At 34.6% G+C, this 12,290-nt stretch overlaps 1 protein-coding gene across 1 annotated transcript; it reads left to right on the top strand.

Moving 5' to 3' along the window:
• The first annotated feature begins 2,925 nt into the window (after nucleotides 1-2,925).
• Nucleotides 2,926-8,715, top strand: LOC133201065 (uncharacterized). Its single transcript, XM_061336866.1, has 4 exons — nucleotides 2,926-3,339; nucleotides 6,058-6,165; nucleotides 6,310-6,498; nucleotides 6,695-8,715. The coding sequence occupies exons 1-4, from the start codon at nucleotides 3,099-3,101 to the stop codon at nucleotides 6,952-6,954; spliced, it is 798 nt and encodes a 265-aa protein (XP_061192850.1). The 5' UTR covers nucleotides 2,926-3,098; the 3' UTR covers nucleotides 6,955-8,715.
• Nucleotides 8,716-12,290: the final 3,575 nt, after the last annotated feature.

Raw genomic sequence — 12,290 nt, forward strand, 5'->3', positions numbered from 1 at the left:
GAAACTACATCGTCGGATACCCACGGGTGATCTCCTTTACTCATCGCTGAGTAAAAGACGAGATGTGACACCCATGGGTATCCGACGATGGAGAGACTATTGAGTATTAGAAACATGTGACTCGTTTTTCAAAAGAACTTAGGACTAAGACCAAAACCTTAGGTTGATTGTAAAATCTTGCAAAATTAATGATTCTGTTAAAAAACTGCTTGCATAAAAAAATCTTTTACAATTTCTTTTTCAAAAGATTAAAACCATTTTCTACGAAAGCCTATTAGGATCAAACTACGGTAAAAAAAATTAAGAGGCGTTATAACGCCTTTTCAAAAGGCGTTATAACGCGAAAAAAGGCGTAATAACGCTTTTTGAAAAGGCGTTATAACGCGGAAAAAGGCGTAATAATGCAAATAAAGGCGTAATTACGCCTTTCCAAAAGGCGTTATAACGCGAAAAAAGGCGTTATTAAGTCTCTTTTTTTTTCAATACATAACTTACTTAGCCCACCCTGGGGGCTGATTATAATTAGATTTCTAGGAAAAAAGATTTTTAAATGTGTAAAATATTTTCAGTGTTAAACCAACTAAGTCCTTCTCTGATGCCAGACGCTTCTACCAAGGTGTATGGATTTCAGAAATTTTGTTGAAGGCTAATTGCTCATTATACCTATGCAAATACTTTGCCTGTTTTTTACCAAGAGGAGAGAAAAATATTTCAAATTTGACATTAATTTTTAATACGTGGCTAGCAAAGCCCAAAGCTGATTCTGCCTATATCCTGGATTTTCAAAAATAGAGTGTTGACTTCTCTTAATATGCATGCAAAATGCAAACAACTGTCTGCGAGATGTGCAGGAACATAGAAAATACTATAATTTATAATATAATTTATAATATTAAAACTATAATCTAAATATTGCATAAATAAAGATGACTTTGGTTCAATCTTTCATATATTTACTATTTTAAAATAACGCCTTTCCATTTTTGGATACAACTCCTTTTCAAACAGGCCGGTAGTACGAATGTTAGTGTGTGTGTGTGGGGGGGGGGGGGTCCTCCACCCCATTTTTTGGGAGAATAGTCTTGCTATAGTTTAAATATAAAAAATCATTAATTGATTGCTTGGTCCCTTAACATTTTGTTGCAGTATGGTTAAACTCGGGCAAGTCATTGCATTTAAAAAAAGTTTTACCGAAAAATTAGAAAAAGTTTCCCCTCTAGTTTAGGCAGTTTATTTTTTTTTTCGGGGGGGGGGGGGTTCTTCTTTTTTCGTTTGCTTGTCAATTTTATGGGACCCCCCCCCCCCCCACTTTAAAAGCACGGGCCTGTCAAAACCATAATAATGGCCCTTCAAAAGGCATAATAACGCCTTTTTGAAAGGCGTATTAATGCCTTTTAAAAAGGCGAAATAACGCCTTTTAGAAAGGCGTAATAACGCCTTTTGGAAAGGCGTAATAACGCCTTTTGGAAAGGCGTAATAACGCCTTTTGGAAAGGCGTAAAAACGCCTTTTGGAAAGGCGTAATAACGCCTTTTGGAAAGGCGTAATAACGCCTTTTTAAAAGGCGTAATAACGCCTTTTAGAAAGGCGTAATAACGCCTTTTGGAAAGGCGTAATAACGCCTTTTGGAAAGGCGTAATAATGCCTTTTGGAAAGGCGTAATAACGCCTTTTTAAAAGGCGTAATAACGCCTTTTTAAAAGGCGTAATAACGCCTTTTAGAAAGGCGTAACAACGCCTTTTAGAAAGGCGTAATAAAGTCTTTTGGAAAGGCGTTATAACGCCTTTTGGAAAGGCGTAATAACGCCTTTTTTCGCGTTATAACGCCTTTTGGAAAGGCGTTATTACGCCTTTTTCCGCGTTATAACGCCTTTTCAAAAGGCGTTATAACGCCTTTTAAATTTTTTTTTACCGTAGTTTGATCCTCATAGCTAGGCTTTCGTAATTTTCAAATTAATGTAAAAAAGAATGTTATTTGTAGAATTACATTTTGTTTTTAGTTGTATGTTCTTTTGTAAAATAGGTCCATGGAATTTTAATTACCTCATCAAAAGGCTATATTTGTATACTTTTTTCCGTCTTTGTTTTCAGTGTTTTAGAGATAATTGTCCTTTACTCACTGGCACTTGTCTCTGCAATAATTCTTTTAACCGATAGTATAATTATAGCTATCGGTTAAAAAAAAAATATTACAGAAACAAGACAATAAATTGACTGTGCCTCAGCCGTATATAAAATTACAGTATTATAAATACACTAAAGAGGTCTTTCGAATTTTCTGTTTCCGAGAGCTACAGTACTAGTTCTAAAGGCAAGCTATAAAATATTAGAGCATTATTAATTATGATCAGAAAACCTGCACTGATGTTCGGTGGAGAGGACCCCATAATTCTTTACGAAAATTCACTGGAAAATTATTAAAGCTATATATGGCGTATTCATAATTTTCACCGATTTTGAACTTGAATAACCTCGTGTTTCCATAGTTAAATTGATTTTAAACTGGGTCTGTTATTTAAATGCGGATTCAGTAATTAAACCGGTTATTGTTTTAAATTTCTAATATCTTTGAGACGTGATTGATTTAAATTGTGTAATTTACAGGAAAGCCCTATCTTTATATAAAGTAATAAAATGAATAGAAAGATCTTTTTAATTTTAGTTAGTCTGAACTTTTAAAAAATACGCCATATATGACTTTAATGTCATTTAACATTGTTTAATTTGTTCTATAGCCCATGTAGCCTAGAAATAAATAAACCCTTTGTTAATAGTTTTGCATGTTTAGTGTATTTTACATGTTTGTATTCCTGCAAGTATTTAAATACTACATTGCTCTCTCTCTCTCTCTCTCTCTCTCTCCGTATATCCGGAAAATGATTGACTTGTAGTTTATTCATGTTATTGATTATCAATGTATGGTCCCCGTCCTTTGAACGCTTTTGGTAATGATAATCGTCAATGGATAAATCAGGTAGTGTGCATGACATCGCCAATGAATTCCGATAAACACTACTTCTTGGGCGTGGACAGGTGAAAAATCAAAATGTATATTCTTCGCTGATTTCTGACGAGTGTTTACTTGGATAATTTAAAAGAAATGGCGCTTGAAGAGCGTCAGAAACTGTTCGTCATAATAACACTCATTCTGACCGTAGTGGGTCTTGGATTAATGGTGGGGTCTTTTGCCACAGACAACTGGATCAAAGCCACGGGGAATAAAAACACGACATCAAACTACAACGCTTCCAATGTGCCGAGTATGAGTGGTACCTTTGGTCTTTTTCGTGGTAGTCGAACTATTAACTATGGAAATGGACCGAGGAAACATAACATAACGGGTATCTCATTCTGATTTGCTTTCATTTTATTTGTTCTTTTAAACATATTGATTTTTAAGAAGATGTAAACAGGAGCCGGGGAAGGGGGGGGGGGTGTTATTTAAACTGTCAGTTGATCATTTATTATGCTCCCGTTATCGAAGATTCGAGGGTACATGTATGTAGTTTTTGCCCTGCCCGTCCGTCTGTCTGTCTGCAAAAACTTTAACCTTGACCATAACTTCTGACTGGGTGGCGCTATGACTTTCATATTTCATTTGTGTAGACCTTTCTTTTGGTACCAACATATTTTACCTATTGACCTTGACCTTCGAGTTTGACCCACTTTTGCAAAAATTTACCAAACTTTAACTTTTAATTGGACATGCCTGAGTTTTAGCAGAGACTTCTGTGAGAATCTGATTTATTTAAAACATCGTGCATGTGATGTGTTGTGTGTGGTGGTGGGGGGGGGGGGGGGGGGGTTGATGGCTTGCACTGTTTGAATATTAATTTATGAAAATCTTTTGAGGTGAAAGGATAAGGGTTTTTAGATTTACTTTAAATTCAGGGTCATTCAGGTTTCCAAACAGGGCCTGGGAGGTGTATCACCTCCCCTAATTATTTTTAAATGGATACCATATTGCAGGGTTCTGGTGCATCCTAAAAGTCATTTTTTTCAAATATTCAATCAAGAAAATATAGTAGCATTACTTGAAACAGATGTAAGAGTTTGTTTTGTTTAAAAAATATATTTTTTTAAAAAAGGAGGAGGGGATGACAGCACTTAAGGCACATCCCTTTCTGATGTCCTTTTGAGTGGTGTCTATTCTATAGTAAGCATACAAAGAGTTTGATATAATACAGTTCCTCAGATGAACATGTTAGACAAATGAATACAATGTACTATACATGGTAATATCCTGTAAGCTGGTAAGTTGTGAACGGCATACAGGACTAATTCTCATCGACAGTTTTTTGTGAGAACAACCTGAAATGTAGGGCAGTATTTGGCATGTCTGTTGAAAGATTATTCTAGTACATATATACAATTGTCCATCATTTTAAAATATGTATTGTGTTATGCAGAATTTGTCTTTTTAAACCCACAAGCACTTTACTACAATTTGATATATAACCATTGGGAACTTTTACAAGTGTAGAAATGATATAGAAAGGGTAATGGTTTAAGTGCTGGCTGGTACACGTTGTATCAGTACCACCCTTGTACGGATATGAGGAAGTAATTCAAACCCCACTAATACAGGATTATAACTTTGTATAGGGCTTTGAATCATTTAATCGTGGTGTTTGTTTCTTATCGTTGAAGTTTACAATGACCGGAGTAATGGACATTCCTGCGACTCCAGGAACAGGAAGTGTGCGCACCTGTCAAGACTTGTTTTATCATTTAATCACCTGTAGTGACTACATGCAGTACTATATATACCAGATTAAACCATGTACCCATATCACCTGGTCTACTTTCTGCAATGTTATATTTTATGTTCTGTTCAAACAAGATTTCAAAGATTACACTGATTTACTTGTGTGACGGGTGTTTCATTAAATCAAAGATTTGAATAGTTTCAGTGTTACACAATATATTTTCCATGAATTATGTGAACAATTTTCTAAAAAATTAATAAGCCTTTGAAATTTTAAATTCAAAGACTCATGCATACAGGTCATTTGAAAGTTTGTTCAATTTTTTCACAATAAAGTTTTATGGTACAATATATAGTTTTATGGTCCACTTCTGACATGTGCAGTAAATTAAAAGTCAAGTTTTCTACTTAAATATGTTAAATTACTGTAGGTTGTCCAATCATGAGAAAGGTCCTCTTTACCTACATGTATAGCTTAATCATATCAATTAAGGCCCATAAGGCAATGAAAAAAATCCTCATCACTGAAAGTATTAGTTTTTTTTATTGTAAATGATCTTGTATATAGACACAGAATAATTTCTGAGAGACAGATTTGAATAGTAACTAATACTTTCTTTTCATTTTGTCTGGCCTGGTCACCATAAATAAGTATATGTAAGTACATGTATTAATATTTCTAACCACTGGAAAAAAAAACTTTAAGTGTCTCTGTCTCATAAGAATATTGGCATTGTACAGTTGGCTGTAGTCAACATCTCTGCCTACTCCTACAAGTAAGAGCCTTGATTAGCGTCCCTACACTCTTATATACAACGGCACCAAGTCAAAAGTATATCTCGCCATGAACCTCTAGCATGCTGGAGTATATCTCTGCCCATCTTTATTAGTTAACACATTTCACATAATAACTTAATTGTCCTGAGTACCTATTAAATTCAATCTGCAGACTCCTTATTTACTGTTTATTGAATGTTTGCTTGATATTTTTCTGCTCAATATCAAACCAGTTTAACATGATAAACTACCTCAAAGTACATACATGTATATACTACTAATGTAATCTCTAGCTTGGTATATCTGGCTCTTACTTCACCGACAGTCTTGTTGGGAAAGTGTGTGCTGTGAACTTGATTTAAGTTTTTACTTAGAAGGTCAAGGTCAAAATAAAACAGTAAAATCATTGTCAGGGAACATTTTGTCTTGCATTTTTCTATCTCTTTAGCCTAATCTTGCTACATACAGTCCATTACCTCTAAGTGTTTTTGATAAAGGAATTATTATAGTGCCCTTCTTAGAATAAGATTTTTGGGCTTTATTTAAAAATGGAAATTATCTATTTTCATTACAGTTGTCTGTGATAGTGAGTATTGCATTCTTTACAATGCAAAAGAAGGAGAAAAAGGATCACGAGAAAAGCTTAAAGAGATGGTCAATCTCTACACACGTAATCAAACAGGTACACATAATATCTTATATAATGCTGTAAAACAATGTGATGCTTTCTAAGTAATCAGAAAATTTCAATCAATCATTCTTTATTTTACTAATAATTATGTATCAGGTGTGATTAAATTTTTTCCCTGCTTTAATGGTATTGCAGCAGGAGATACGGAGATGTACCAGTATGGGTTATTTCCCTTCAGCCTGTGGGTTGTGGTCTTAGTCATGTCAGCTCTTGGAATGATCTGGGGTTTGGTGTACATTGGATTTGCTACATTCAACATTTGCGGGAAACCCATTGAGACCATCACTGGGCCATTTGGTCTATTTATATGGAAAGGACTAGCATGTTAGTAATTTTCCTCCATTTTTATTTTCATGAATCAAAGTGATTGAGTCCCCCCCCCCCCCGTAACTTCTGTAAAAGTACAAATTTTTTCATTATCTATACATGTAACCCACCCCCACAGTATTAAATTTGTCTTAGAAAAGTTTGGGAATGAATAAAAATTGTTTTTTTGAATTGTGAATGTTCTATTTTGTAGTGTTGTTTTCCCTGCTGGCTGTTGTGGTGTACTTGGTCCTATACTTCCAGCACTACAAAAAGAGTGTGTTACCAAGGGACGACCAACAACAGGGCTTCGTCAGCCACGCTGACCTAGATTTCTCCTTCTACATGCTGATGGTGTCCGTCATTCTCTTCTTTCTAAACTTGATATTTTTGTGCTTATCTGGACTCAAATTCTCATGTGGATTCACCAGAGAGGCAGAGAAAGTGATGGACAATGGCATTATTCTGTATTGATTTTGACAGTGTTCTGCATATCACTAATGATTGTATAGATCGATGTATTATTCGCAAATCAAATTCCAAGCATTTTTCTAAAGTAATTATAATTTATTAATCTGAAAAATTCAGCAATGGCAACTGACAGGTCTGGAGAACCCCCACAGTGTGTGTTTGTGGTGGGTGGGGTTGGGAGGATATCCCTCTATAGGTTCAGTACAAGATATACTATAGAAAACAGAGGTGAATGTAACTTATGGTTGTACCCCACTTTTTTGTTTGTCAAAGGAATTTCTGTTGGGTTGTGACCCCTCTTCTCCCTCCCCCAACTGAAATTGCTTCCTGTAGGCCTAAATGACATGCCCTTTTATTCATTGCATATTTACTTGTAACAACTGATTGATTTTTGTACTGTCTGTGTCAGTTTGTATTTACAGGTTCTTGCCAGGCTGCAATTTTGCAGTATACCCCATTTGAAATTCTATCATGGAAATACTGTTACAGATTGTTAAACTCATGTCATTTTCATAGTGCATGTATCCATATCAGAAAAAAAGTTAAGTAACAATGCCCCCTTGTTTAATGGGATACATTCAAGGTGCTTTATTGTGTCATACTCTTGCCCTGTTTTTGAAATTGTCATGTGTATGATGCTTAATGATCATTTGCAAAATATAATGAGCTACCTGCTTTGCAGAGCAATATGAAGCAGAAGAGAATGAAAACAAAAATTCAATATTTTGTAATTACATATTGTTGATCATTATAGTAGGTCTAAAAATTTTTGATATGGTTAATGAAGGTTGTTGAATTCCTTTTCGTGAGTTACATGTATAATGTATTATCCTAGATGGAAAGGAAATTTCAAGAAACTGAAAGGCTTAACATGATAAAATTGTGAAGAAAAAAAATTACCATTATACTTTAAGAACTTTGCAGGTACATTGTAGAGAACAAAAATTTTGATTACAGTGTATTTTTTATACTCCTTTTCCAAATAACATTGATTGCAATATTGTTTCAATGTATCAAAAGTAGGAATACTAACTTTAGAATGAAAATGATGAGTTAGTATTGACCATTGGTACATATCACGTTTTCAGACTCTGTATTCAGAATTATATTGTATTGCCAGACTATAGCTTTAATTAATCTCTACAACTTTTTATTGTAGATTAGTCACAGGCAGGTGCTGTAGGTGCTTATTGATTTTGTTCTTTGTAGAAAAATCAATGTTTAATTAAGTTTTTTGCTTTGTTGTCCTCTGATTTATGAAATAATTATGTTATTTTCATGAATTTTGCCCATTTTTTGTATTCATGATTTTTATTTTTGATTGATGATGAATTTTTAATGACATATTTAAGGACTGTTAGAATTTAGTTGTTTGGAAAATAGTTCTTATGATTTATCATTTTTATCCATTTTTAACTAGTCAACTAATTAGTACCAAAAATGATTTACATTTTTATTATATATAGAATATTAGTTATTATTATTAATGCTGTTAAATCAGAGGAATGATTGAAATCCATGGGGGAGGGCCATTGAGATGTTTCAAGACATATTTACATGTATTTTATATAATATCCATTGCTTGGAGTAAGTTGGGTTATTGATTATATTAATTAAAATCAATTCATCATAACATTGTCTCAAAACTTTTTTTCGTTCATAAAAAATAAAATTGTTGTGTTAATTCAAAATCAAACACTTAATATTTTTGATTAACCGTTTATGATTGTTATTTTTACAGTAAAAGATACAATATCTATATAACTTTGAGAGTTTGTTTTTTAATGCTGTCAGCTACATCACAAATCTTTACAATGAACCACTTTTTAGGTTACCTGAGTCATAAATGCTTTCCACGCCATTTCATCGCCGTGAGTTGTGCATTATTTATAAATTCTTAACCTTCAATTTCAGCTTTTCTGAACTAATTTCAACCAATATTGGTATATATATGACATTTAGGAATGATGGAGACAAAAAAAAAAAACAACAACAACAACAAAAACAGTAAATTTCATTGTCTCCGCACCTCCGAGTTTAGGCTTAGGGCTGTTCGATTTCAGAATGATGGTTTATTCAGACATGGATAACTCTAGATGGATGTAAATGTACAGTCTGTGGGCAGTTTATTTCACCAAAACCGCTTGAGAGAGACAAAATGAGTTAGGGGACGATCATTTGATTCTGAAGGGATGGGGGGTAGAGGCTGGCTGATTTTGGAAATAAATAACCTGTCCTTGAAAAAATATGTCCTTCACCGACACGAAAATAAATACCGGGAATCTGACTCGAAAAAATTTGCCAGCCCCCCCCCCCCTCCCCCCGAATTAAATGGCATTCCCCTTACAATTCTGGAGGTAGTGAAATTACCGCTTATACATGTTGAAGTAGGCAAATTCTCCCATGGGAGAGATTTGCAATAACATTTTATCAACCCATTCTCTTTCAAACACTAGTATATATTTCATGTCATTGCCAATGCTCCAACGGGACAGTATTTTGGCGTACTTTCAACCATTCGCAATTAATAAATACATTCTAATTGGTCATCTATTAGTTCGTTACATCTTGTTCTCCTTTACACTGTTTTAAGGGCAATATTTGAAACTACTGGCATTTAATTTAAAAGGATTTTGTCGCAATTTCGAACTTGAGGCAAAAGATGCCAAAATTAAACAAAATAGCCCCGGATCTTTTGAACCTTGGCGCGGACATTTAAGTTTTACTGCCGATTAATATTCTTTGACGTACAATTTATAAATCCATTCTTTAAAATCGGTCACATGATCAACATAAGATTCACGCAAAGAAAACAAATAAATCAACTTTGAAAGTTGGAAAAATAGGCAGTTTTTGAAACACCATACTACCTGCAACCGCTTTTATTTTTTATTGAAAACTTTTTATACAAATTGCGGAAGATATTGGAAGGATAGATTTTCGAGATCTGGTAGGTTCTGCTATTCAGGCGAGGGGTGCTATTTACATGTAATTGCATATGAAAATACAAAGAATTCTTCAAATGAAATATTTCCCGATATGATCATATATAGAAGGGATTTGTTTTTTGGATAATGAATTTGGATCTAATAATTTTTTTACCTTAAGTGAAAATGCTTAAATTCTTTAAAAATCTTCTCTTCCTCTGAAAATTAACCAGATAAACTAGGTGTAGGGTTGTGATTAACAAGGATGCCTCTCCCAAAATTGTGAAATTTGTGGCCTGAGGATCAGGGGTTCTGTTAGGGAAGGGAGGAGGGCTCTATTGATTATATAGTGTAAATGCATTGTTTCTTTGAAAATCTTCTTCTCTGCTCCTGAGTATTAGGCAAACAAAATAAGTGCATGGTTATGATGAGCAATTTTTTAAGAGCGCCTCTTCCAAAATGTTAACTTCATGCCCTCTGGGTCAGGGGTTCTGTCAAGCCCTCTGGGTCAGGGGTTCTGGTGTAAAGGTGGTGCTCTTTTGAACATTCAGTGAAAATGAATAAATCCTTTAGAAATTTTTCTTTTCTGCTCCTTTGTTATTTAGCAAACAAACAAGGGATCATGGCTCCTCCAAAATTGTGAAATACAGCCCCGAGACAGGGGTTCTGGTTTTGGGGTGGGGCTCTATTGATATTATAATGAAAATGCATTAATTATATGAAAATCTTCTTCTGTACTAATGGGTACTATACAAAAAAGTGATTGATTATGATAAGCAAGGGTGCCTCTTACAAATTTGTGAAATTCATGGCCCCTGGATCTGGGATTCTGGTTTTAGGGAGAAGCTCTTTGTGAAATTCCTGGCCCCTGGGTCTGGGATTCTGGTTTTAGGGAGAAGCTCTTTGTGAAATTCCTGGCCCCTGGGTCTGGGATTCTGGTTTTAGGGAGAAGCTCTTTGTGAAATTCCTGGCCCCTAGCTGAGTCTGGGATTCTGGTTTTAGGGAGAAGCTCTTTGTGAAATTCAGAGACACAGTCATTTCCTCTTAAATGTCTCACAACACAATCCTCAAATATCTTTTTGTAATTTATCAAAAGTATTTATTTTCATCTCTAAACTGGTCTCTAAATGTCAGCAAAACTGTGAAATTAAGTGATAATTATTTCATATAGGATTATATTTAATAGATAGAATGTTCTATCGATAATGTCCCACGGACCCGGTTTGAGGGCCTGTAACGAGACACAGTATGAGGTTATATCACCTATTCAAATAAATGTAGGTGTTATCACCCATTCAAAAAGATTATATCACTTAATCAAATGTAATAGGTGATATACCTATTGGAATAGGTGACATCACCTATTCTATTGAAATGGATCATACGCGGATCTAGAGGGGGTCGGGGGGTGTGTGTGTGTCTGACCCCCCCCCCCCCCTGGAATTTGCAGAGTTATTAAATTTATATACTAAACCAAGTAAAAGGTGACCTTGGACCCCCCCCCCCTAGAAAACGCAGACCCCCCCCCCCTCGAAAACGCAGACCACGAAAGAGGTTTTTCACGTTTGGGCGGCGAGTTTTTTTTTTTTTTTTTTTTTTTTTTTTTTTTTTTTTTTTTTTGCTTGTCAACAAACAACAAATTTCTGGCTTGGATTTTTTTTGACTGGGGTGGACCCCCACCCCACCCCCGGAAAAAAAAATCTTGGATCCGCGCGTGTGGATGGTATTACCTTTCCGAATTGGTGACCTCACCTATATTGAAATATAAATAATCTATTAGGTGATAAGTGATGTCACCTATTCGAGTTGAATATAGGTGATATAACCTATTTAAATAGGTGATATCACCTAGATTAGTGATATCACCTACATGTATTCATTTTGAATTGTGATATCACTTGATGGAATGAGTGGTATCAGCTATTTTCATTTCTTATTTCATTAAGTAATAAATGGTGCCTTCTTCAAGACAGTCTAGATTCAATGCATTTAGTAAATGGCGAAATCTTATATGTTATGTTATATACGCACAAAAGAGGTCCGTTGAACAACCCGATTTTACGTATAAAAAACTAGATTTCGATTGAGCCTAAGATACTTCGGGCTGTCTCCTTTCCCCCGTGTTATGGTTTGAGACAACTTAATATGAAATGGGTCCCTGTAATATTATATATAATTTACTTGCAGTCAGTTTTGCTAAATTTATTGCTTTTTTCTCTGTTATTATTATTAATGTTTAAGAGACTGAATATAACTTTCTGAATCATGTTTATATAGAGTAAATGCATGCAGTCTAAGCATAGTCTTGGGAGCAGTTGTTATTTCATACATAGTTTGAATAGGTGATATATTAAGTACCTATTCAAAATGAGAAAAAAATGATACCATCTATTCGAATAAGTGATATCACCA

The sequence above is a fragment of the Saccostrea echinata genome, unplaced genomic scaffold, assembly GCF_033153115.1.
Source record: "Saccostrea echinata isolate AGI-Se365-2 ecotype Australia unplaced genomic scaffold, CSIRO_AGI_Sech_v1 ptg000042l, whole genome shotgun sequence".
NCBI classification, from domain to species: Eukaryota; Metazoa; Mollusca; class Bivalvia; order Ostreida; family Ostreidae; genus Saccostrea; species Saccostrea echinata.

Coding starts and splice junctions, on each gene's coding strand:
- LOC133201065 (XM_061336866.1), top strand. CDS start 3,099: ATGGCGCTTGAAGAGCGTCAGAAACTGTTCGTCATAATAACACTCATT. Junction 3,340..6,057: donor GAGGAAACATAACATAACGG/GTATCTCATTCT, acceptor TTTTCATTACAG/TTGTCTGTGATAGTGAGTAT. Junction 6,166..6,309: donor CTACACACGTAATCAAACAG/GTACACATAATA, acceptor ATGGTATTGCAG/CAGGAGATACGGAGATGTAC.